At 39.7% G+C, this 26164-nt stretch overlaps 4 protein-coding genes and 1 non-coding gene across 6 annotated transcripts; 1 reads left to right on the forward strand and 4 right to left on the reverse strand.

The window, feature by feature from the left end:
* Positions 1 to 1644: 1644 nt before the first annotated feature.
* Positions 1645 to 3712, forward strand: LOC101295809 (reticulon-like protein B2-like). Of its 2 annotated transcripts, none has more exons than XM_004298795.1 (5): positions 1645 to 1947; positions 2474 to 2654; positions 2764 to 2905; positions 3064 to 3133; positions 3233 to 3712. In XM_004298795.1, the coding sequence occupies exons 1-5, from the start codon at positions 1767 to 1769 to the stop codon at positions 3397 to 3399; spliced, it is 741 nt and encodes a 246-aa protein (XP_004298843.1). In that variant the 5' UTR covers positions 1645 to 1766; the 3' UTR covers positions 3400 to 3712. The 2 variants fall into 2 exon arrangements, with proteins under 2 accessions (XP_004298843.1, XP_004298844.1); XM_004298796.1 differs by having other exon boundaries at positions 3302 to 3701.
* A 2775-nt stretch (positions 3713 to 6487) lies between these two features.
* Positions 6488 to 7696, reverse strand: LOC101296288. The gene is made up of 2 exons (XM_004298797.1): positions 7265 to 7696; positions 6488 to 7036 (listed from the first exon to the last, which is right to left on the reverse strand). Exons 1-2 carry the CDS (start codon positions 7515 to 7517, stop codon positions 6645 to 6647), a joined length of 645 nt encoding a protein of 214 aa, XP_004298845.1. The 5' UTR covers positions 7518 to 7696; the 3' UTR covers positions 6488 to 6644.
* A 7686-nt stretch (positions 7697 to 15382) lies between these two features.
* Positions 15383 to 20066, reverse strand: LOC101296861. Its single transcript, XM_004298798.1, has 16 exons — positions 19849 to 20066; positions 19635 to 19756; positions 19450 to 19538; positions 19316 to 19351; positions 19005 to 19098; positions 18874 to 18916; positions 18683 to 18783; positions 18344 to 18408; positions 17721 to 18217; positions 17561 to 17648; positions 17288 to 17473; positions 16588 to 17153; positions 16284 to 16422; positions 16123 to 16191; positions 15869 to 16027; positions 15383 to 15658 (listed from the first exon to the last, which is right to left on the reverse strand). The coding sequence occupies exons 1-16, from the start codon at positions 20064 to 20066 to the stop codon at positions 15545 to 15547; spliced, it is 2586 nt and encodes an 861-aa protein (XP_004298846.1). The 3' UTR covers positions 15383 to 15544.
* Positions 20067 to 22963: 2897 nt separating this feature from the next.
* Positions 22964 to 23771, reverse strand: LOC101299093 (WUSCHEL-related homeobox 8-like). The gene is made up of 2 exons (XM_004300791.1): positions 23534 to 23771; positions 22964 to 23289 (listed from the first exon to the last, which is right to left on the reverse strand). Exons 1-2 carry the CDS (start codon positions 23769 to 23771, stop codon positions 22964 to 22966), a joined length of 564 nt encoding a protein of 187 aa, XP_004300839.1.
* A 2041-nt stretch (positions 23772 to 25812) lies between these two features.
* On the reverse strand, positions 25813 to 25896 carry TRNAL-CAA. The gene has a single exon. It is a non-coding gene; the product is annotated as a tRNA-Leu (tRNA).
* Positions 25897 to 26164: the final 268 nt, after the last annotated feature.

The raw sequence follows: 26164 nt of genomic DNA on the forward strand, positions 1-26164 counted from the left end.
GTGTGCTTTTGGTCTAAGTCGCTCATTTGCATATTCCTGGATCAATGTCACGTTGTACGTGTTTTTGCTTTTACACAACCCCATGCGCTTTCTCTAATATCAGCATAAGACCATGCTTCACAACTACACATGCAATATTGTTAAAAAGGCCACCCTTTTGGTTCAAACAGCACAGAGTGGGGGATCCTACTGCATTATATAGTTTGCTTTCTCTTTTCTTTACAGTGCAGTATCGCCCTGTTATGTTCTTTACTTGTTGCTCCCTCTTACATTCTGCTTTATTCAGGTCCTTGCTGAGCGCAACTTGAGCCTCAAGGCATATATGCAACTCGATCTATTGGACCCATAAGATGGAATAAACCCATTTCTTCAGGTTCTTTCAATGTTCGATTCACATTTCACAGCATATACGTCGACGAAGCTAACGACTACTATGCATGATATATATGATGCGGAAGTAAATATGTCAGTACCAGTATGCAGATATATTGCCATTAATTATTCGGTGAGAAGTTATATAGTGTTCCGGAATATCAAAACTTTTGACCCTGCCATTACTTCTATAGACGGGCATTTGGCACGACCGCACAATAGCAGATAGAAAGTGGAATTATAATCAGGTGAGAATTGAGATGCCCTCTTTCTTCAAGTAAGAATATCGCTACCTGCATCACTTTGTCCCTGCCCCTCACCTTGCTGCTGCACTTACCGACACTCTATCATTACATTAATATAAGTTGTTGAACGTTTATGTGGATTTGTTTAAGTTTTTAACCCGACTGCTCAGCCCTAAGCAGCTATTTTGTTTTAATTGGTCCGCTTCCCCAATCACAAACCAACAATTGTCTTCTAACTGCAATCTTTTATTAGATACCTATAAATTTAACGTAGTTATCTATAATAAATAGATACCGTTAACACTCGAAGAAACTAATTTGATATGTGACAATAACTTAAGAACATTTCTAATAATTTTTCGTATGAAGTAGTATCGAACCAATGAGACATAATTTGATAAGTGAGACAGACACTTAACTTGAGTACTTGACAAACACTTACGACCATCTCCAACGGCTTCTGGTATGAAGTGGTACCGAAACCATCTAAACGGCCAGACCTCCTTACCGAAGATTTCCTCCGACAACTTTGATCACGTGAATCCATCCCTGTAGCCTCTCAAACCCAAAAATGTTAGTTGGTAAATATGGATGTGGTCTAGACTCCACCAGCTGAGACCATGAATATTCAACAAGATTCAGCCATACATTGCAAATCCTATAAATGCATTCAATATATTTCCAATATAATACCCTCCATATTAAAACACTGAAAACGACACGTGTCATTACCAGCACGTCACTTCGACCCCAATTAATTTCCAACCCTAGATATTATTAACTAATAAACTTAGCAGCTAAGCCTTTTTTACATGACCCAACGCATACCAAATTAGTCCCCCAAACACACCTGTCGGCACCGGATTGGACTACTGTACGTCAGCCACAGACCCGGCCCAACACTCTATCCCATCCTCCCGCCACGTGTCCAGATCGAAGGAGTCAATTACAAAGCGTAGCCCAATCAGACGGCGACGGGTTACAATGTTTTTATTTATTAAATTTAAAAGCTTAGTGTGCTGGGTTTCGCTCCACTATTTAAGCGCCACGGATTCAGAGAGAAGAGAGAGAAAGAGTGTGACTGAGAAAGAGAGAGAAAAAGAAAGGAAATTATTAAAAGCAAAAAAAAAAATTCAGAGGATTCTAGTGATGGCGGAGGAAGTGAAGGCGGAGTCGTTGATGGAGAAGATCGAGGACAAGATTCTCGGCCACCATGATTCGCCGGCGCCGGAAGTCGTGCACCACGATTCGCCGAGGTCGATGCAGGACAAGGTTTTCAGGATCTTCGGTAGGGAGAGGCCTGTGCACCATGTCTTTGGCGGTGGAAAGTGTAAGCTTCGTCATCCTTTGTATTTCTCTTTAGCTCTACGGTGAACTGGATTTTCCGATTTCCGATTACGGATTTTTGAGTAGTAGTTAGGGCTTGTTTGGTTGCAGAGAAAGTGTTTTAGAGGTTAGGTTTTGCTAAAGGTCTTCTCTGTGGAGTGTGGATCTTACTTGGAAATTTTAGTAGCTGAAATAGTGTGCGTTGTGGATTTTTTAAAAATTTTCTGATGGATCTAGATCTGGTGAATGAAGCTTGTTGCTTTGATCAGTTGGATTATAATTTTTTTTTTGTGTGTGAAGATTATAATTTGTTTAGCTAAAGCTTGATTGGATACTCGAAAAGATTCACTGTAGTTTTTTTTTTCAGTTCTGAAGCTAATTATTCTGAACAATCTTTATGAGCATGTTTTGTAATTTTTTTTGCTTTCTGTGTGGTTATTTACAATCGAGTATTTTGATTAGTATTTATTATGTATTGTGTTGCAAAGCGATTAATTTTTACTGTAACGATTGTGAATTGCATGATGCAGTGGCTGATATTTTCTTGTGGAGGGATAAGAAGCTGTCGGGAGGTATTCTTGGTGGAGCAACGGTGATGTGGCTTCTGTTTGAACTGCTTGAATACCACCTGCTCACTTTGGTCGCGCACGTCTTGATTGCTGCGATCACATTATTCTTCTTGTGGTCCAATGGTTTAGGGTTCATTAACAAGTATGTTGTTGGATTTTTGTTTGTTTTACCTTTTCAGCTGTGGATGGGATGGTCTCGATTTTCATTTGTTTGGGATGATTTACTTACCACCAATTGCTACTACTTGCAGGTCTCCACCCAAGATTCCAGAGATTCAAATTCCTGAGAAGACGCTTCTACAGATTGTCTCATCAATTACATTTGAGATTAACCGGGCTCTTGTTGTCATCAGGGATATAGCTTCAGGGAAGGATCTGAAGCAGTTCCTCTCTGTATGTTTGTTGCCCTCTTGTGCTTTATCTTTGTCATTTTCAGTTGATGGTGTCGGTTGGCTAAAGTTACCTTTGTATTCATATTATTTTCTGAGACCATCATATTACTGTATTACTGACTTGAATGTTTATCTCTTGGTACGCATGTGGTCATTTAGGTGATTGCTGGTCTATGGGTTGTGTCTATCTTGGGGAAGTCATGTAACTTCTTGACCCTGTTATACATAGGTAAGGGACATTAAAAAAATGTGTTTATTATTTATGGCTGTTCTTCTGTCTGTGTCTTGTTCTGACTTAGCTTCTTGTTGACTCATCTTTTACCTGCAGCAATCGTATTGCTTTTCTCAGTGCCTGTGTTCTATGAGAAATATGATCACAAGATTGACCCACTTGCAGAGAAGGCTATGTTTGAAATCAAGAAGCAGTATGCTGTATTTGATGCAAAGGTGCTGAGTAAGATTCCTAGGGGTGCATTAAAGGCCAAGAAGATTTAGAGTGGTTCAGAGCAGCTGGTTCTATTTGCCGACATAGATTTGGTAGATGTGTTTGCCAGGGTTTGTGAATTTTATCCATGATCGGTTAGATACTTCGTTCCTTTTATCTCCTTTCCATCTCTTGTTAGAATATGTCGACTTCTCAAACTTGTTTTCATACACATGATATTTGGGTACCATGTTCATGGATGCTTTTCTATGAGTGATCTGGTAACCATATTTGTGGTATTCATGTTAGTACATTAATGAGTATTCTGTACATTGGGTTCAGCTTCTCAAATTTATGTGATTTCGTCTCTGGTACTTGTGTTTTGCTTTATTCTACTAGGATCCCAAATAAGCAAATGCTATTCTAATCGGTGTATTAGCTTTAGAATGCCGGGCTATAGTTACAGGGACACTCTCGTTAGAAATCTTTTACATCTGTTGTCCAAAAAGTAACGAAGATTTGATTCCCTTCTGAATTAGTGAGAAAGAAAAAGAAAAATCATAGATTATGGGAGGCCTGAGTTAGAAAATAAAACTAGGATACTGGAGATTCTTCCCTTGGATTCATCTCAGCTCCATTCTTTGTTGTTTCCGAACAACCAACTGGTTGTTAATCAAATATGACCCTAACATGGCGACTACAAAAGAACCCAGATTTCCCATTTATCATGCCATAGAAACTGATTCACTAATCTACACTCAGGAGATCTCCATTGGCTATGTCTTGATCGTCAAATGTACATGGACTAGGTAGGAGTTGCACCACTTCAAGTATGAGTTCTAGGACATACCACACAAATTTCTCTGTTCGAAGAGAGGAACTAAAAATGCAAATGAAATGTTTGGGAGGATCTGGTGGATAAACTGTTATGAAAAACTGTTGCATAATCCAAGATACAAAACCCCAAAACTTTCAAAATGAAATTCAGAACTTGCACAAAGAAAACAAGAGTACACGAATTCAAAGATAATTACTTTTGATGCTGCGTTCCTTCTCCGTTAATTTTCTTACATGTTTTTGAAGAGACGAGTCCCATTGAATAAGTTTGTATGCGTTATGGGACTTTTTGCAGAAGTTCCATGGATGAACCTTAGATAAGTTACCGAAGAGGTCTATGCCCTCTAGCATTTTCATTCTAACATTGTTCAACTTCTCCTTCAGCTTCCCATACTGCTCATGATCCTGCTCCAATAGGAGTTTCATATGTCTTTCACGTACTGCCCGGAGATAGATCGCATTTTCTGTCACTTCAATAATTGGTGGTAAAGAGTCTAAAGTAGTCTTGATGCTTCTGAGAACAGGTTTATATTTGTAATTTTCATTGAAGAGCTGCTGAAGAGCTTCACACAGGTCCTTGTGTAGTGGCATCAGATTAGACAATTCCAAATGGTTCCCTGCTCACCAAAATAAGAAAGAGTGGAGAACTCAAATAGCAATTAAGCAATCAAAAACCCAGTTCTCTCTTAAGATGTATCTTGCACACAAACAACAACAAAAACTGTCGAAAATTTCCAGCTCTAAGACATGTATAGACCTCCAAGATGAAATTATTGAGACTTTGAGAGACTCTTACAAGTTGTAACCTAGTGTAATAATAGGTCATTGTAATTAACTTACATGTTGCTAGTATAACAATAATTATAAGATTTACCTCTGGAAGCCATTTTCAAGAAAAACTCACCTTCTGTTGATGCTACTGCATTAGTAACATCCCTTGCTTCTTGCTGCTTCATCATTTCTTCTATTACTGCTTGCAATTCAGCAAGTTTTTTCCCGTTGTTGTGCAGTGCCAGTAGGAACTTCTCCTGTAACTCCCTCGCGTCTTCTTGCAGTAGAGTTCGTTCTCTTAACAGTCTTTCATTGAACTCCTGGAATTCGACAAGTTGTCTGGCGGTTTGCTTGACCACGAGCAAGTTCTCCTTAATATCCCTTGCTTGCTGCATAAGTACTTGTTTCAAAAGCCCTTTAAGAGACCTATCCAACTCAACAAGTTGGCTGGTATAGCGAGAGTACTTGATGCGGTTCCAGCACCGCAGCTTGGACAACTTGCAAATAAGTTTCTGCCCTTCCCTCATTTTTCTCTCAAGCTCACGTATTTCTTCATTTGAGAGATCCAGTTTTACGTTATGCTCACCTATCTGCTGGATGATCAGTGGTTGTATGGAGTCCAGCGTCGATCGGAGAGCTTCTAGGAGGAGTTTAAACTGCATAAACTTACCCACCATCCCTTTATTAATCACATCGTACAGCACTGTGAATCCTGCTCCTAGACCTGCCCCAGCAACTAGCACCTCTGCCATACTTCCAACGAGGCCAATGGTATCTCATTAGGCGCATATCTTAGATCATTTTGATGCTTCAAAGGCAAGGCACGAACCTTGACTAATCCGTCAGACCAAGAAGAAAAAGCCTTGAATAATCCATCAACATATAGAGCCAGACAAAATGTATTTTGTAAATTTCCTCTCGTCTGAGTAAGTGAGCCTAGTTTCCTGGGACTTTGGAAGATTTTGTCTGCTTGGGACTGGTATATCTTCCCCTTTGGCTAATGTAACTTCTGTTTGATAAAAGAGAAAAAAAAAAATCATGGAGTAGTTGTGTACCAATGTATTGGTATTGTACTATTCCAAACTTCAGTTGTTTTTCAATTTTCATTAATACAACAAACCTTTCATCCCTGGAAAAATGATGCGGAAAAGCTTCAAGGTCTAAATTATTGAATTGATCTTCAAATTATCACAAAATAGTTATAAATCAGTGTTCAACAAGATCTTTCGATGCATCATCAATTCATCATTAGTCTTTCCTTAAGTTCGGTTCCTTGTATTATTCTTCGTAATCACAAAATTGCAATCTCATCAAACACAGAAAATTTTTGTGGGGGAGTGTCTCTGTCTGCAAGACTTGAACCAATATCAGGTAAATGAACTAATGAAGTCGATCTGAATTCTGAAACTTGATAAAAATTTTCAAACTGATGTTTGCCTAAGCAAATGGCATGTCCTCTACTCCAAGAGTGTTAAGGAGAATTTTAAACAGAAAACCAGAGCTATATAGTACAGATGGTTAGATATCTAAAGCCTCAACACGTTTCGCCATGAAAATACAACTAGTAAGCTTGAAGATCAGAGTAACTGATTTCGTATGTCTTAAATCTTTTTACCATGAAATTACATCTATGTAATATGGGACATCGAGCTAATCGCTTGATAGAAGTTCAAGAATTCTTGCATACACTCCCTCATCTGTCATCCAATCAGATGTCATATGTAAAATGGGCAGGTGCACTACCTGGTTGTTCGTAATGCTGTGGAATCAGTCTTTGTAGAGATTCGTCCCATTGAATAAGTTTGTTGCTGTATGACAAGCTCTTGTAGATGTTCCAAGTAGAAACCTTCGAGCACCTGCGAAAGAGCTCTACACGAGCTCGCATTTGTATTGCAAGACGATGGATCTGCCTCTTCTCGCTATAGCTCAAGAACCGATTGGTCTCCTCTATCCCTTCGATCAGTGGTACTAAAGAGTCTAGAGTCGATTTGATATTTCTGAGGACGGGTTTATATGTGACATTCTGTTTGGACAGGTGCTGAACATTTTGAAACAGCACCTTAAATAGTGTCACCAGAGCAGCCGCTCCAACCAGATCCCCTGCTCCACCAAAACCAGAGAAGTTTCATTATTTCAATCTAAACTTCAAGGCAATAGCATTTTTGCTCATAGAGAATGAGTGATAAAATCAAATGCACGGTCAAATTTGTATCATATAACATCAATGGATAAACAAGAAGACTCAACTATGTTTAGTATTGGATGGTGTTTAGTTCGTGATAGAGAACCTCAACAAGATCAGAGATGTGATAGCCAAGAAATTGTTACCTGTTTCGCTATCAGTCACTCCCCTTGCTTCTTGCTGCATCATCATGTCCTCTATCACTCGTTGCAATTGAAGCAGCTGTTCCCCGTTGTTTTGCAGTTGCAAAACAAACTTCTCCTGCAAACCTCTCGCATCTTCTTGCAGCAAAGTCCGTTCTCTTAACAGTCTTTCATTGAACTCTTGGAACTGAACAAGTTGTTTAGCAGTTTGCTTGACCACAAGCAAGTTCTCCTTAATATCCCTTGCTTGCTGCATCACTATATGTTTCAATAGCCCTTTAAGAGACGCATCCAATTCAACAAGCTGAACTATGTAACGAGACTTGATACGATTCCACCAACGCAGTTTCGACAAACCTGCATATGAGCTCTTCGCCTTCCCTCATCTGTTTCTGGAGCTTTTCTACTTCATCATTTGGGAGCTCCAGTTTCACGTTGTAATCTCCTATTTGCTTGATGACAAGTGGTTGTATAGAGGCTAGTGTAGATTCCACAGCTCGAAGTAGGGGTTGAATCGTCTTAAACTTGCCCACCGTCGCTTCACGAACCGCATCATACAGCACTGTAAATGTTGTTCCTAGAGCAGCCCCTAGGACCAAGTCGGCCATAATAGCAACAACAAATTCAGACAAGTCTGTGTTCCATCAAGCGCCTGGTATTTCCTGTCTGATTGCATAACGTTATGAAAAAGGAAAGAAAAGGGTGCAAGTGCTGTTCATATACATGTAAATGTGGAATTCATCAACAGAATTTATAATCGTTTTCATTTTGTTGGCCGAAGACTGGAGCTCTGAAACATCAGACTAAGTTGCCAGGAAATAATGGACGGTGGAATGAAGGTCCCTGAAGGTTCCCAGTGGGAGCTCATTGACAAGATTCGAGTCCTTGCTCGGTTTATATATTCCATGTAGTCATTGGACAAACTACAAAGAATGCACCGTTAGTCTCTCTCTTTATCTCTGTTATTGGAATTTGTTTTTCTGTTGGCTAATTTCAATGCCATGAAATTTTCAGACAAATGAGGATTCTACAATTTTGACTCATGCCAAGGCAGCAAAGCAGTAAACGGACTACCAACTGCTAATGCCTAAAGATATGTTCAGCTTGGGGAAAAAAAATCTTTTTATTGCATTAGAACTGTAGAAATATATTTCCTTAATCAAAACTGATTACATTGTGTACATAATATAGGCTAGAGAGATTGACAATTACAGAAGGGAATCATGAATATAGCCTATTAGGAATAATGGATGAGATCACTCTTGTGATTAAATCTACGATTGAGTAAATCACTCTCTTAATTGAGGCTGTGAATAATCATGGCGGCCTTAGGCAGTCAAGTTTGAGACACAAGGCAGTATGACGGTGTTTATGCAGGGGTTTGGTAAGGAGGTCAGCAAGCTGATCAACTGAAGGAATGTAACAAACACGATGGCTGCCAAGGGCTACCTTTTCACGTACAAAATGGTAGTCTAGCTCAATGTGTGTGGTGCGGGAATGAAAAACTGGGTTGGAGGCCATGTAAGTAGCACTGAGGTTGTCACAATGAAGCATAATTGGAAGATTTATGCGGACACCAAGTTCAAAGAGTAGATAGCCTAACCAGGTAGTTTCAGCAGAGACATGAGCTAGGGAGCGATATTCGGTTTCAGCACTAGAGCGAGCCACTGTAGGCTGTTTCTTGGAGCACCAAGAAATGAGATTAGAGCCAAGGTACACAAGATAGCCGGTGGTGGAGTGGCGTGAGTTAGGGCAGCCAGCCCAATCAACATTCGAGTAAGCAGAGAGAAGAACATGTTGGCGTTGAGGACTAAAGAAGAGACCATGATCAAGAGTTCCTTTGACATAGCTGAGAATGCGCTTGGCGGCTATGAGGTGAGAGGTACGTGGCTGACTCATGAACTGGGCAACTAAGTTCACAGCAAAAGTTATATCCGGGCGCGTGATTGTGAGATATTGAAGGGACCCAATAAAGTTCACGAAAAACAGTTGGATTCGCAAGTAAATCATCGTCGGTTGCCGTGAGAATTGGCTTGGCTGCCAACGAAGTGCTCATAGGTTGGCTGAGCAGAAGATCATGCTTCTTAAGTATGTCATGAGCATACTTAAGTTGGTTAATGTGAAGACCAGCTGAGGATGAGGAGACCTGGAAGCCAAGAAAATAGAAAATAGTGTAGAGACCTCATATCTTGTATATCAAAGCCACGACCAATAGCCTGAATGAAACTCTCAACAACCCCGTCACTACTACCAGTCACAATAATATCATCGACATACAATAAAAGGTATATGGTGTGAGGCCCGTAGTGAAAGATGAATAGAGAGTGATCGGCCTTACTTTGGTGAAAATCTGCTGATAGAAGAAAGCTACTGACACGAGGAGCTTGTTTGAGTCCATAGAGGGACTTATGAAGCTTGCAGACATGTTGTGGGTGATCAGGATTAACAAAACCAGGGGGCTGAGTCATGAACACATCTTCAGCAAGAAAACCATTTAGGAAGGCATTTTTGACATCAAGTCGACGAAGCTTCCACCCTCGAGACCGCAATGGCAAGGACTGTACGAATTGTGGCAGGTTTAATGACTGGACTGAAGGTTTCGTGAAAATCGATGCCTTGACGCTGGTGGAATCCCTTGGCAACAAGGCGTGCTTTATACCGATCCACAGTGTCGTTTAATCCGGAAGACCCACTTGCAGCCAACCGTATTCTGTGTAGGAGATGGAGGAACGAAGGACCAAGTGTGATTCTTCAAGAGGGCGTTGATTTCCTCAGCCATAGCCAAACGCCATTCCTTGGATTGAGATGCCTGGGTATAACAAGTGGGTTCCATATCATCAATGACAGATAAAAGAGCTCTAGGAACTGGATACCTGACAGTTCCATCAGTGAGAGGTTTGGGTTTGAAGATGCCAGAACGGGAGCGGGTTTGGATTTGATGGGAGACGACAAGAGCAGAAGGTTGATCATCTGGTGGGTGCGCCATCAGAGGTGGCGCTGTCGGAACGGTGGAACCAACCGGATGGGGAACTTGTGTGATGGAGGCAGGTGGAGCAGCCGGATCAGGCGAAAACACCGACGGCGCATCCGGATGTGGCAGAGGGAACAGAGGATGACAGAGGAGGATCGGAGTGTGGTGGTGGTGACGGGTTGGTGGCGCGTCGTTGGTAGACGCGCACGGATGGTGGGGCGGGAAGTGGTGGGGGATTGGGAATGGTGATTTCTGGTGGAAATGGAGCGGGGGTGAGTGTTTGGGTTAGAAGAAGAGGTGAGGAATCAAGGTGAGTTGGTTCGGCAGGAGAATGAGTAGTTGTAGGATTGGGCTGATGTGGTGGAGGATTGGACCTGGACGGTTGGGCCAAAACAGTGGATGTGAGGTGCACAAATTCAAGAGGACCTGGAGATTGTACGTGCAAAGATTTAAATGGAAAATTTGTTTCGTTAAAGATAACATTGTGAGATATATAGACATGACTGGAGGAAGGATGAAGACACTTGTAGCCTTTATGATGAGGACTATAGCCAATGAAGACACACTCAAGGCTACGAGTCGATAACTTGTTGGACACATAATCACCTAGGTAAGGAAAACAGGAACAACCGAAAACACGAAGGAGTGAATAGGAAGGAGAACGTTGATAAAGACGATAGTAAGGAGTGTCCTAATCAAATGTGGATGTGGGAAGAAGATTAATAAGAAACACAATAGTGAGAGCGGCTTCCACCCAAAGATATTGTGGAGAGTTAGAAGTGATGAGAAGAGTACGGATTGTAGAACAACATGATGATGTTTACTCTCAGCCAGACCGTTTTGTTGGGGAATGTGAGGACAAGAGAAACGTTGTTGGATGTCTCGTGCAGAACAAAAATTGTAAAAGGCTTTGTTAACATATTCTGTACCATTGTCACTTTGGAGATATTTTATGGACCCCTAAAATCGAGTTTGAATGAGAGCAACAAGGTTTTGAAAATGTGTTAGTACTTCATTTTTACGGCGCATGGGGTATATCCAAGTATAACGAGAGTACTCATCTGTGAAAAGGACATAATATTTAAATCCACTACTAGACAAAACAGAGGACTGCCAAACATCGCTATGTATGATAAAGAAAAGAGAAGAGGCACATTCTTTATTGGACGAAAAAGGTAATTGTTGCGACTTACTAAGCGCACATTCATTACAAAAAGAGGTAAATGAACACTTTGAACCAAGAGACGACGCAAGACGGGACAAGACCAGCGACGAAGGGTGACCAAGACGATTATGCCAAAGAGAGGACAACACGGTACCTAGAGCATGAGGAGCCTTAGAAGAAGTACTGGAAACTGGAAGAGGATAAAGACCATCTTTACATGGGTCCTGAAACAATAAACGACCAGAGCGTAAGCAATATATTTGATAAAGATTACGAGCAAAAAGAAAGAAGACAAAGTTATCTTTAGTAAATTGAGCGACAGACAGAAGATTTTTGCGAATAGAAGAAATTTGGAAGACATTAGTGAGAGAAAATTGGGAATCCCCCAAAGATAGGGGTAAAGTACCCATATGAGAAACAAGTATAGAGTCACTGATACCCATATAGACATTGTGTAGACATTCATAATTTTGTGGATTGTTAACCGGCATAGAAGTCATGTGGTGAGTAGCATCAGTGTCGGGGTACCAAAAAGGATCATCGGGTTGAGTAAAATGAGCGCCGGCAAGTGGTCGAACTGTGTTAGGCCCTTGAAACCGATGAGGGCATTGAGTAGGCCCATGAAGAGAGGACATGCATGTGGGCCACCATGGTTGACCTGGAGCAGGGCTAAGAAGGCTTGGTTGGGAGGCAGGCCTGAACAGCGACTGGGCCCAAGGATTGGGTGGAGAGTAGCCCATATAAGGTTGAAATTGAGGTTGATAGGCCTGTTGAGAAGTGGTGCCATAGCGATAAGAGGGCTGCCCATTATTTCCATTGTTTCGGCGATTCTTGCCGGAATTTCGGCCTGCACCACCGTTACCAGAATACGGACGGCGACCAGTTCGATTGGAGGAAGAACCGCCATTGTTGAAAAGGGTAGTGGCAGTTCGTAAAGCTGCCGACGGTGGTTGCTGCGCCTCAAAAGCCAAGATCCGAGCGCGAAGATCAGAGAAGCTGGGGAGAGTGGTCTGTGACAAGGCAGTTCGAAGCAATAGATAATCAGAACCAAGACCATGGAGAGTAGCAGTTACCAGATCGGCGTCAGAGACTCGCTGATTAATGGAGGCAAGAGCATCAGCAATCGACCTGGCATGTTGGAGGTAAGCATCAACATATTGGGTCCCTTTTTGAAGCTCATACAGTTGAAGTTTCAAGTTTGTAGCATTGGCAGCAGATTTTTGGTTGAAGAAATTAGCAAGGCAGTCCCAAATTCCTTTGGATGTTGTCTCTCCAAGACAAATACGAGCAACGGGTTCGGTGAGAGAGGTAGTAAGAATGCTAACAATCTTCTGATCTTCAACATACCAGGCTTTATACGACGAAAGGAAAAACCTTGAAGAATCCATCAGCATATAGCCAGACAAAATGAGTTTTGTAAATTTCCTTTCGTCTTCGTCTTAGTGTGGAACTCTGGAAGATTTTGTCTGCTTGGGATTAGTACCACTTTGGGCTATAATGCAACTTCTGTTTGATAAAAGAAAAAGAAAATATCATGGAGTGTAGTTGTGTGTCTTATTCTTATTCCAAACTTGAAGATCTAAATTATTGAATTGATCTTCAAATTATCACAGATGCAGCATCATTAGTCATTCCTTAACTTTCTTTTTTTTTTTTTTTTTTGGTAGGAGTCATTCCTTAACTTTGGTTCCTTATACTATTCTTCGTAATCACAAAATTGTAATCTCACCAAACACAGAAAACTTATGTGGGGGAGTGACTCTAAATGAAATAGGTCTGCAAGAGTTTAATCATCATCAGATAAATGAACTAATGAAGTCAATTTGAAACTTAAAAAACAAAAAACCAGAGCTATAGATGGTTAGGTATCTAAAGCCTCAACATACAACTAGAAAGCTTGAAGATCAGAGTAACTGATTTCTTATTGTCTGAAATCTTTTTACCATGAAATTACAACTAGGTAATACGGGACATCGAGTAAATCACTAGATAGAAGTTAAAGAATTCTTGCATACACTCCCTCATCTAAAATGTTCTGATGTCACTCGACATTTTTTCTCAAAATTAATTTGGTTATCAGAGAAGGATCATTGTAGTGTTTTGGCCCGAAACAGGAAGGTGCACTACTTGCTTTTTCGTAATGCTGATCATCTAGGTTTGCAATCAGTCTATCTATCTCTCTTTGTAGAGACTCGTCCCATTGAATAAGTTTGCTGTTGTATGACAAGTTTTTGTAGATGTTCCAAGTACCTATCTTCGAGCACCTACGAAAGAGCTCTACACCAGCTCGCATTTCTATTGCAAGACAATGGATCTGCCTCTTCTCGCTATAGCTCAAGAACCGATTGGTCTCCTCTATCACTTCGATCACTGGTCCTAAAGAGTCTAGAGTCGATTTGATATTTCTGAGGACGGGTTTATATGTGACATTCTGTTTGAACAGGTGCTGAACGTTTCCAAATAGCACCTTAAATAGTGTCACCAGAGCAGCCACTCCAACCATATCCCCTGCTCCACCAAAACTAGAGAAGTTTCATTATTTCAATCTAAACTTCAAGGCAATAGCATTTTGGCTTATAGAGAATGAGTGATAAAATCAAATGCACGGTCAAATTTGTATCATATAACATCAATGAATAAACAAGAAGACTCAACCATGTTTAGTATTGGATGGTGTTTAGTTCGTAGTAGAGAACCTCAACAAGATCACAGATGTGATAGCCAAGAAATTGTTACCTGTTTCGCTATCAGTCACTTCCCTTACTTCTTGCTCCATCATCATGTCCACTATCACTCGTTGCAATTGAAGCAGCTGTTCCCCGTTGTTTTGCAGTTGCAAAACAAACTTCTCCTGCAAACCTCTGGCATCTTCTTGCAGTAATGTCCGTTCTCTTAACAGTCTTTCATTGAACTCTTGGAACTGAACAAATTGTTTAGCAGTTTGCTTGACCACAAGCAAGTTCTCCTTAATATCCCTTGCTTGCTGCATCACTATATGTGTCAACAGCCCTTTAAGAGACGCATCCAATTCAACAAGCTGAACTATGTAACGAGACTTGATACGATTCCACCAACGCAGTTTCGACAACCTGCATATGAGCTCTTCGCCTTCCCTCATCTGTTTCTGGAGCTTTTCTACTTCATCATTTGGGAGCTCCAGTTTCACGTTGTAATCTCCTATTTGCTTGATGACAAGTGGTTGTATAGAGGCTAGTGTAGATTCCACAGCTCGAAGTAGGGGTTGAATCGTCTTAAACTTGCCCACCGTCGCTTCACGAACCGCATCATACAGCACTGTAAATGTTGTTCCTAGAGCAGCCCCTAGGACCAAGTCGGCCATAATAGCAACAACAAATTCAGACAAGTCTGTGTTCCATCAAGCGCCTAGTATTTCCTGTCTGATTGCATAACGTTATGAAAAAGGAAAGAAAAGGGTGCAAAGTGCTGTTCATATACATGTAAATGTGGAATTCATCAACAGAATTTATAATCGTTTTCATTTTGTTGGCCGAAGACTGGAGCTCTGAAACATCAGACTAAGTTGCCAGGAAATAATGGACGGTGGAACGAAGGGTCCCTGAAGGTTCCCAGTGGGAATTCATTGACATCTATAGTTATTAGCTACAACATTTATTGGCAATGCGTGACAATGTGCCAACACCAGCGGGTAGAGTTATGAAGTGTTTTGGAAAAGTCGTTCTTGCTGAAAATGACAATGGAAGGTGGCAAGACTTGATCAAAAACTCTACATGATTCACATCATAGTCTCTGATCAGGTGTAAGGCTTGTATTTGTATTTGTTCCAAATATAACCGAGGCACTTCGCCAATTAGTACTACACATCCAAATATAACTGTTACGGAAAGTTCATTCTAAAACAGCAATCCAGACAAGGAATAAAGTCATACAGTTTTCTCAGAATACAGAAAACAAGTTGATACAAGATTGTTACATTCTACTTACTAATACAATCTCCATATGCCTCTAATACAATCTCATTTATCCATTCAAGACTGTTGTGTCTACTAAAAGGAACTGAAATGAAGGTAATACATACAAGAGAGAGATTTTTGACATACGATGGAGGCTAGATCAACGTGTTAATACTTCCACCAGTCGAAGTTCACTATAGGTTCTACCACCAGTCTCATAGGAAATAAGATAACTGCTCCTTCTTTCTCGACCCCCCTTCCCCGTATAGGTCATTCCACTGCTTCAGTTCATTCATCATAGCTCCCTCAGCTGCAAAGCTAGCTGCAACCTGTGTTACGAATGATAACAGGAATTAGAGATGATACTGAATCATCAGCAAATGGAATAATAGAATGCCAAGAGAGCAAAAGAGAGTAGAACATATGACATCGACAGGGAGGGAGAAAGTGTGGTTCCACAAAAAGGAGAAAACTCTTGCGAGTACTATTAACTATTAAGACCAAATAGTTGCGCATAAGAAGTAAGAGAGTAAATGTACTTGATTCTTTGCCTGCCGCAAGTCTTCCATATTTAGGGGCCTGAGGATGATCACCCTTCCTTCTTTCGGTTCTTCCTTTGTATCCGAGACGGCTTCCGGATTTGGATCTTCAGAAGCATCTTGTTGATTTTGTTTCTCTGCTGCTCTCTTCTTTTTCTCCTACAATCAAGAACAAACATGGAAAATTGAATCAAAGTTACTGTCGCTGACCCAAAAATAGTGATCCATACTTCCTTAGAAATAGACCATCTTACCAAATCCTTTTCTCTCTCTGCCTGTATCAACTCCCTAACAGGCCGATAGGCTGCTGTTGTGCACAAGTTCTGCACAAAAGTTACGTCACAGTCAATTCTAATTCAGACCTAAGCATACACTGGATCATCAGACAATCTGATAAGTAATCTAATGCTCTGACCTTAAGATCACTTCCACTATATCCTTCAGTCATGGTTGCAAGCTCCTTGAAATCTAGTCGTTCATCCACCTTCTCTTTTGCCAGCAGAGTCCTCATGATCATTTCTCTGTTCTCTGGAGTCGGTAGCCCAACCAAAATTCTGTTTTACACAGCTTTGTTATTAGCAAAATTTGTCAGAAGTTATTATGTTACGATTTGTAACATGTCAATATGTACTACTACAAAAGTCTCGCCAACAATAACCACATATTTCCTACCAGACTGATACTATAAATTGACAGAATGTATCAAATATGATTGGTACCTCCGTTCAAAACGCCTGATAATTGCTTCATCAAGGTCAAATGGCCTGTTAGTTGCAGCAAGGACAAGGATCCGCTCTCCTTGTTTAGTCATGAGACCATCCCAATGAGTCATAAATTCATTCTTTATCTTTCGCATGGCTTCATGCTCTCCAACTCGGGTTCTCTGCCCAAGCATGCTGTCAACTTCATCCACAAAGATGATAGTTGGAGAGACTTTGGATGCTAGTGTGAACAAAGCTCGGACATTTTTCTCATCTTCACCAAACCATTTGGAAGTAATGGTAGACATGGATACATTGATGAAACTAGCTCCAGCTTCCCTAGCAATGGCCTTTGCTAGCATAGTCTTCCCACTACCGGGTGGACCAAATAGCAATATACCTCTGCAAGGCTTTAACAGGCCTCCGTTGAAAAGATCAGGTCTCCGCAGTGGGAGCATTACTAATTCTTGAAGGGATTCTTTAATCTCCTCCATGGCACCGATATCAGAAAATGTTACACCAATCTCATTGGCTGGTATGACCTCTGGCCTTATCCGCTTCTCAAATTCATTATCGGGAACTTCCTGTTAGGTTTGGTCATGACACCATAACATATATAAACTTTCACAATATGTGAAGTGAGAAAACAGGAGTGAATTAATCAAATAGCTTTCAGGCACATCAATGCGAAACTCAAAAGGAAGAAGCGGTTACTTACAGGAGCTTTAAAAGCTGGGACTGGATTGTCCGAATCTGTTTTCACTGGTGCAGGTTCTGTTTTTGTGGTTACAGGTTCTGATTTTACCACTGAAGCTACTATCTCTGCTCCACTTTTGTCCTCAGGAGCACTGCTGTCAGCTTTTGTTTCTAGATTCACACCAGTAGTGCCTTCCTTTCCTGCTTCCTGTGATAAAAGAGAAGAATAAAGAGTCAATATACCAGTACTGTTCACCTTGAGTTTCAGAAGTATATAAACACAAGTACAATATACCTTGGAAAATTCGGCCTGTGCTTCCAACTTAATTGTATCTTTGCCACCGAACTTTCCCTCTTGGAATATACTTAATCCATGGGATAAACTGTTTTACAGCGAGTAAGAACACAGAATTCAAATATATTGTGATACTGTTATTAGAAAGAAAATATCTCACCTCTTGGACGAAATCACAAGTTTTCCATTTCTATATTCAGGATCTCTGTTATTCATTAAATGATAAGAAACAGCTGATACCACAATCTCTTCTATATAATGACTGAGATCCATTGTGTCAGCAATGCAAATTGAACCTAGATCATCACAATCGAGATCATTAGCTGAAAGGACTTCCATTATGTGGTTTTTGTTATCCTGAACCTGAATCATTTTCATATCTTCCTCTAGTTGAGTCTTCCAGCTAACAAGATGCGACTCATTATCAGGAGGCCTGATCTCGATGTTGTAAGGGAAAAGTGCAGTAAGCCTCTCATCAACGTCTCTGTAGTCATTATCCAAATCCACAATTCGGGAACCAAGGATCAGCACAGCTCCGGATAACTTGTCCAACATTTTCTGGAACAAGTTATATATCCTTTGTGATCTAGAAAAGAGGTTGTCAACATCCCTCAGATACAGCACAATGGGAGTGGTTTTTGAAACATAAACCAAAACCTGAAAGTGTACCAACATTTAGCAATCAATTTCGTGATGAAGAAACTCTATAGAATCATGGGAAAATATATAGCTGTGGTTGACTGCCGAAAATCGCTATATAGGACAAAAAAGCACCACCTTTACCTTGTACAGGGACTGCAGGAAAAGTCTTTCGTCAAAAGACCAGCTGCTTGTTCGCTTAAGAGGAGCTAAAAATGTGGGAAGATTCGTCAGAATCACACAGAAGAACAACGAAACTTCTAAATGCTTATGTTTTCATATGAAAAAATGCATCATATAACATGATTTTAGTTATGCAATACAACTGATTTGTTTTAGCGGGCATGCCTATGAAGTTTCAGATCAGTAAATATTGATCTGAAATAGACTTCATCCTTCATAACATCATGTTCGGTCCCTTAACCTTTTTACTTCCAACTTAATCCTACTGATTATTGATCAATGCATGTCAGAGGAAAGAACCTGGGTTTGAAGGAGATCCCTGAGAAGCAAGGTTACTGATATTAGCTGCAGCAGAAGCATTTCTACGAAGCTTTGGAGCATTTTTAGAACCTTCTAGTCCCCTTCAGATACAGACGTTGAGTCATAGTCAGAAAACTAAGTTTGAAACTACCATATTTCCCTAAAACAATAGAAAATTCCCCTCCAATTACCTTGATCCTAAATCCACGCCACTGCTTTGCCTGCGTAATGTGCCTACAAGCAGATTTCATGGTGAATGTTATACCCATGAATTATAGAATAGTATGTAAAGGAAAGTTGTGTAAACATCATAACATAACACCTTTCGGTTCCTCCTTTTGAGGAAAAATTGAAAATGATCCAAATAGACCAGAAAGCCGATCTAGCGTCATCTCCGAAGTAGACCTTTTAAAAGCCTACAAAACATGATTCCATATAACAATCAGTAAACTTCAGAAAGTTAAAACATGTGACGGCATGCGAATTTAGAAAGACAAGTGAAACTTTACATAGCCACAGGAGGAAGAAGATTAGAACTATTAGAAGATATTGCTGAAACACCATCATTTTATTCTAATTAGTTTTACAATTTATACACAAGAACATACTTCAAATGATCCAAGGAACACTTACAGATGCTTTATTGCCAGTACCATATTTGCTCTGAATCTGTACAAAACCAACATTATAAACATCAGTAGAACAATAAACAGAACATACATATATAAATCTGTACATACTGTATAAGGCTTCTTATATGTACTCACCTTTAGAGAAAAATCTGTTACATCTAACAGCAGCAACTTGGCCTGGAAGTAATGGGATAAAGCCTTGGCAAGCAGTTGTTGGTAGTTTTCTTCAAGATTTACCCACAAAAGAAGAAAAAGTTGATAAGAATTCAACACACCATGAAAATGTTACAGGGTTTACACTACTATAATGGATCACAAACCTGCAGGCCCCGAGAGCAAAATAGCCCGACTCGCCGGAGAAAGATTCCGGGTGTACTTAGAAACCTCTGCCCTCTTCAGATGGACATAGGCCGCACTCGTTAACAACACTCGTGTCTGTTCACTGTAATTCAAATTCATTCATAAACAGAAAAAAAGTTGCAAAAACAAAATTAACAACAAGGAAATGAAACCTAACAGAAACTTGATACTTACTTGAGGTAATAAGGGAATTGGTCGAAGGTGACCTTGCTGTCTCTGCCATCAACGATCTGTCGTAGCATCTCCTGCTCCACCCTGTCCGGAGTTATACCGTTGGCCAAGCCCTCATACCCGGCCCATTTGCTCATCGTCTGACCCGAGGCCAACCCGAGTCCAACTCCGACTCCCATCCCCACACCCAACGCCGATAGGAGTATACCTTTCTGCTCCATGTTTCCCTTCCCTCTCTGTTTTCCTCTGTTTTCTCAGTCTTTTTCAAATAACGTAAACAATTTGATCCATATAGGAACCAAAAGTTTTACAGCTAAAACATAACAACCGCTAATGATCGGAGAGAATGAAAGCTTGGATTGTGTTGTGTTCAGTGGTACACAACAACGTGGAAGAAAGGTTGAAATTTAGTTTCTTCTTATTTTCCAACAAGGGAATATTTTTGTCTGGTTTCAGACAGAGAAATGAAGACAGCCGGAGATGTGTAACGCGAAAGTTTCTCAACCTCAGATGTTTTGGGGTGTGGAAGCGAAGGATGTGGATCGCCGGGAAAGGGTGGTGAGTGGCGGCGGAGAGAGGAGTGGTGGTGAGGGCGTTGGTTCCCGCTTTTGGAGGGTGGAAGTGTTGATGTGTGTGAGATTTTTGAAGAGAGGAGGGTGTGTCACTGTTTTACGTGTCGCGTTTTGGAGGGATGTGTACCGGTTTGACAGTTTATTATTGCTCATACGTCCTTGGGATTTGAAATCTCTTTGACGCTACTTTAATAGTATTTTTTATTTAAGAATGTAATTTTTTTTTAAATTTCAAAAACATTTTATTTATTTCTGATAAAGAAAATGGTAACCGAATACAACATAACAAACAAGACGTATAAATGCATCAATAATGAAAAAATCATAGATGATATATAAAAAACATATAAATGCATCTAAAAAGAAGGATAATCAAAATATTTAATATCAAATGATATCGTTACATTACATAATTCATAAAACAGTGTAAATATAGTAGTAAATATAACCACATTCGTAACCATAATTAGGTAAATACATCCTGTTAGAAGAGGAAGAGCAAGATGTGACTACTCAGAGGAAGGTTCATTGTCGAACATTGAAAAATTGTTGTTGTTGCTGCAGCCTGATGTGCCCAAAATGGGATGATGGCAGAGGATAAGCTTCAATATCACCAGCTCTGATGAGACTTGTGTCTTTGAATATCTATCTCCGGTGACTGCACCTGCACCTCTTTGATTGGGACACCTATATCTCCACTCTCCGACGACGGGACCCGCCTTGGTATGGCTTCTTTGACACTTCGACGGCTCCGGTGAATTCATATGACTCTGTTGGCATGTCATCTACATACACTTGCCACTCCCAGCCATAGGGCACATGCTGCATATATATGGATATAACTCATGGAAGCAGGAATCGTACAAAACGACAATCTTGTGTTCATCTGCTGCTTCCTATGAATATCATCTAAATTGTCAACGGGTAAATATATGCAGAGAATTCTACATGTTTATATAATTACTATTTTACGTACACTCATATATTTACACTTTTACGAAATATAAATTGCAACTTATATATCTTGATTGGAATTCTTCGTGATGAAAGCTTCAATGAAATGTTGGAATATTCATCCGCCATTACAAGCTTAGGTCATCATGCATTGTATTGTTATTTTGCCTGGCCGATTCACAAGGAAGAGGCCTAAACTTTGCTATGTTTATGTAGCCGTGTGTATCAACCGGATTTGGCTCTTTTAAAGTGATGAATCGATAAGAATGTTAATTTATTTGAATCGGTATATATTTCTCAACGTAAAGTTACAAGTTTATGTAGGTACGTAAATAATTTAACTCCTAGCTAGCAAGTAAAATTCTTGTTGGGGTTTGCAACTGTGTGCGCCACTGGTATGCCCACAAGTTGTGACATGTAGGCTGCTGATCTTGTGTTTGGGTAAGCCACAAACACAAAGGGCAAAGTGGAAAGGACTTTATAACTCTGTTTTGGCACAATTGGGAGTTGTTGTTTCTCCCCGATCGAATATGGTAGCATTTTATTCTCCTATCAAAATGACACAAGTGCAAACCTAAACTAGAAAGGATATCAAATACATTATTGAAAAATCAACTGATTAGAAATGTATTCCCAGTTACCTAATCAACTCTTGATTATAAAATCAACTCATTGTTGAGTCATAATTGCATAATCTACTCCTAATCTCTTGTTAATCAAAACATAATTACATAATCAAAGGCCAATTAACACATCACCAAATCTCATCAACTACTCCTAATCTCTCTTTAACCAAAGCAAAATAACAGGTATAATACTTTCCAACCAAATAATTAAATCGTCCTAATCTCTGTTATTCTTTTTCAGTTGTCCGTATTAGTTCATCGGGTGCATAGCATCATCTATAAAAATTGAAGTTTTTTGCTTAAGCTAGCCCCATGTTTCTCAGAAGTGGAAACCTAGTGTTCTACAAGTCACTTGCAGTTGCCCAAGTATTTATATTTTCACAGAACAATTATATAAGAAAAAGATAAGAAATTTCTAGCCAAATTCTGTTGATGCATGTATGAATTCATTCCATAAATTTGAAGTCCTGCATCACAATATTTTAGCTTGTTCACATTATAAGGATTATACACATTACACCAAAAACAATTTAAATCTATCCATCACATAAGGGCTAATGAATATGACCGCAGAATCAAACATGCGATCTTATTTATATAAAATGTAATGTTTGCAAGTCATTTGTGGTTCAAAAGTTTAATCTCATAAAACCCTAGCTATAGTATAGCTACTGCACATTAGCCTCAACTTTCATAATCAAGCTTCTGTTGAAACACAAATTAAAGAAGAAAGAACTTCAAACTGATATAATCCAACCACGTCAACTCTTCAACTAGGAAAATAACTGTAGCTCGATCAAACTTCAACATTACCATTGGGGATTCTCATATCCTGGAAAGAAAACCATTTGGAAAATAAGAACAGTATGTGGTTTTGCACTATGTGAAGTGACATATATATTCATGTCTGTGCATCTAAGTACCTGAATCAAGACTTCGAAAGAACATGTCTTCAGGTTTTGTCTTTTATCCTTGGGAGATACAATCTGATTCTGTATTGATCCGTGTTGGCACCGATTGCTTTCTCTTTGAACGAGCTCTTCTGTTTTGGAACCAATTGTAAACATTAGTTTCAGCAACTTGGCCATGTTGTGAGAGTTCCTTGGTTATCTCTTTAACTCTCTGCTTTCCTGGAGTTCCGTTGGCTTCATTATAGATACGCTCAAGGATTTCAAGTTGCGTATTTGATGGCGTCCACCGCTGCCTCGCAGTTACCTTGTTGCCACCAAATGCCATCGAATCGCCATACACATTTCCCATCTTCATTCCTGGACCAGAAAGACGTACTGATGCTTATATAGCTAGGCAGTATATTCAACAAAAACCCTAGATATGCACAAGTTAGGAAATGAAGTAAAAGCATATCAGTCTCGATGTTGGACTGGTTACGCCATTGTTTTGAGGTTTTAAACGAACACGACCACATTGCAGTTCCACTAAATCCATAACAGAAACACCAAGCATATACTATAAAACCCACAAAAAGAAACTGACATGAAAGGTAAAGTAGTTGAAACTGTATGTTAAGAGAAGAACCAGCAAGATCCTGTTGGGCAGTGAAGGCCTTATGCGTATCAACAAGCTGCTCACAGATGACGGCGTAGACGGCGATCTGTTTCCGGAGTTGCTCGACTTGGTCTTCCGTCATGACGCAAAACCCATCTTGGTTCTGAGTCCTCGGCCTCTCCAATTTCATTGCCAACACTCTTCTCTGCCCTTCCATTCTCACCTTACTAAGAAACCTATTCTCTATGCGTCTGCATTGGGTCTCCATTTATATGAAGACGTACAGTGAGAGGAGTACGAAATTTAGAATGCAAGTAATGTGGGATTGTGATTGGGAGGGAATGTTTTTGTTAAGGCAAGTATGGGTCATGTAGCATCTTTTTCCTTGGTAACAATTTCAGACCAACATTAGCAAAGGAAAGAAGTAAAATCAAAATTTCTTGATTAAGGGCAAAATCTCTTTGTATATCACATTATTATATATACACAGAATCTTGTTGATTTATTTGCTGTAAGATTAGTATGCTACTTGCTATGAATATGATCCAAGTTGTCAACGGATTTATATTTGTACTCATATCCATATTTACGCACTTTTTTGAATTACAAATATCATTACTACTTAGGGCTAGTTTGATATTGTTGTGACCTTAAAAAGAAATTGTTGTTGCTGTACTTCGAAAATAATCAGCTATGAATTGAAATAATTTTGTGTTTGGTAAATATTAGTTTTAAAAGTGTTGCCAAAACAAAATATTAATTTATAGTGTTTGTAATGACAACAGCTTCTAAAAGCAACATTGAAGTTGTTTTTAAAAGCTGCTGCTAGTGACCTATAATTTTCAGAAAAAAACTGTTTTTGTTTAGTTTATTAACACTATTAAAAGTCCATATAGAAACTAATTTTTTTTAAACGAAACTATACCAAACAGGTCTTACACATATATCTCAATTTTGAAATTCTTTGTAATGAATGCTAGCTCTAAGAAATGTTACGTGTATTGGTTTTCTAGGTTGCCTATGATCACTACGTAGGGAATTCCACTACGTAGAGTTATTATTTACATATACATAAACCTATAACTTAATACTTAATGTCTAGATTGATTCATGAATTTCCATAACTAAAACATATTAGTAGTTTAGAAACCGGTTAGAAGAAAAGTAAATAGTCTTAAACTTACCTTCAATACTTAGTTATTATTAGACCTTGTTACTTGATAATGCATGTGTGATGAAGTAAATTAACGCTCTCCTCGCATTGGAGGAGCCGGATGTCGTCGATGCGTACATACCGGTACACGAACATAGCAAGTTTAGGCCTCTACCTTGTGAATCAGCCAAACAAAAGACAATGCATGATGACCTAAGCTTGTAATGGCGGATGAATATTCTTGTTGGGATTTGCAACTGTGTGCGCCACTGGTATGCCCACAAGTCACAACTACAAGTAGGCTGCTAGCTGCGAAACAGATTCTACGCACCAAGGTGCATTTGTACTATTAATGTGCAAGTCCTCAAATTGTTGTATCAGAAGATCGAATGAAGACTAAAGACTTTAAATTCCTTCCTTTCATTTTGATCCGATCAAATTAAGCGTCCATAATAAAATATATCTTCTTCGATCTTGGTTTCTCACCTCATGTGTTGGAAACACTCGGGACTATATTTTTGGGGTTACAATTTTGTTAACGGTATTAGTATATATACATGATAATGCAATGTGGATGACCAGATCAAAATATTGTATATAAGTTGCTAGGTAGCTGATCTTGTCTTTAAGGTTTGCCACAAAGGGTAACTCTGTTTTACCACAATTGGGTGTTGTCGTTTCTCTCGAAATAGATAGAGATCAATATGGAAAGCATGAAGATTCTATGTAGCTAGGAATCAGTACCAGCAGCATCATCAAGCAGCATGGGGTCAAGTCCTGGGATGGGCAGAATAAAAGAAAGCCTGGCTGCTTGTATTGCACGTGACATATAAGAGAAGAGAACAGAAGGATCATATGGCAAGTAGCAGGCTGCAACATAGCTTGAGATTGGTGCAAACTATTCATGGTGTCATTGAAGATGTGGTGCAAGTGCAACTCTATAGGTGGTGACTTCTCGTTCATTATGAACGCATAAACACCACTTCTACCTTCTCCGGCCATATCACATACAACCACCTAGCTATCTACCCTTCAATCGCAATTCAATGAGCTCTTTAAGATATTTGTTTGGGGTATAGTGGGAGAAGATGTAATAATCACACTAGAAGATGTGATATCCCAAAAAGAAAATTCCCAAAAAAAAAAAAATTTTTTTTGTCAGAAGTGGGATTTGAACCCACGCCCTCGTTAGAGGACCAGAACTTGAGTCTGGCGCGTTAGACCACTCCGCCATCCTGACTTGTTGATAACAAGTGTCCCAAAATTATATTTAACATGGCACAAACCATTGATTCCAACATTCAGCAACATACAGATTCTGCGTACGAGCATCCAAACCAAAAACATCACTGGTTGCATAACCCTAAAGTTACTTTTGCTTAACATGAAAGAGATACAATTGAAGATCATTTTCTCTATTATACTACTTGAGCATTAGGATTGATATGAAGCAACTCGAACAGACTAGTATCGTGCTACGTTGCGCCATAGGTATCAAGATATATAAA

This window comes from Fragaria vesca, linkage group LG5, assembly GCF_000184155.1.
Source record: "Fragaria vesca subsp. vesca linkage group LG5, FraVesHawaii_1.0, whole genome shotgun sequence".
Classification (NCBI taxonomy): domain Eukaryota; kingdom Viridiplantae; phylum Streptophyta; class Magnoliopsida; order Rosales; family Rosaceae; genus Fragaria; species Fragaria vesca.

Excerpts from the sequence above, each read along its gene's own strand:
- LOC101295809 (XM_004298795.1), top strand. The coding sequence starts at position 1,767 with ATGGCGGAGGAAGTGAAGGCGGAGTCGTTGATGGAGAAGATCGAGGAC. Across the intron at positions 2,655-2,763 it reads GGTTTAGGGTTCATTAACAA|GTCTCCACCCAAGATTCCAG; the intron begins GTATGTTGTTGG and ends TACTACTTGCAG. Across the intron at positions 3,134-3,232 it reads CTTGACCCTGTTATACATAG|CAATCGTATTGCTTTTCTCA; the intron begins GTAAGGGACATT and ends TTTTACCTGCAG.
- LOC101296288 (XM_004298797.1), bottom strand. The coding sequence starts at position 7,517 with ATGCAGCAAGCAAGGGATATTAAGGAGAACTTGCTTGTGGTCAAGCAA. Across the intron at positions 7,037-7,264 it reads AGTGACTGATAGCGAAACAG|GGGATCTGGTTGGAGCGGCT; the intron begins GTAACAATTTCT and ends TTGGTGGAGCAG.
- LOC101296861 (XM_004298798.1), bottom strand. The coding sequence starts at position 20,066 with ATGGAGCAGAAAGGTATACTCCTATCGGCGTTGGGTGTGGGGATGGGA. Across the intron at positions 19,757-19,848 it reads CAATTCCCTTATTACCTCAA|TGAACAGACACGAGTGTTGT; the intron begins GTAAGTATCAAG and ends TTTGAATTACAG. Across the intron at positions 18,409-18,682 it reads GGGATCTCCTTCAAACCCAG|CTCCTCTTAAGCGAACAAGC; the intron begins GTTCTTTCCTCT and ends CCACATTTTTAG.
- LOC101299093 (XM_004300791.1), bottom strand. The coding sequence starts at position 23,771 with ATGGAGACCCAATGCAGACGCATAGAGAATAGGTTTCTTAGTAAGGTG. Across the intron at positions 23,290-23,533 it reads TGCCCAACAGGATCTTGCTG|CATCAGTACGTCTTTCTGGT; the intron begins GTTCTTCTCTTA and ends TAGCTATATAAG.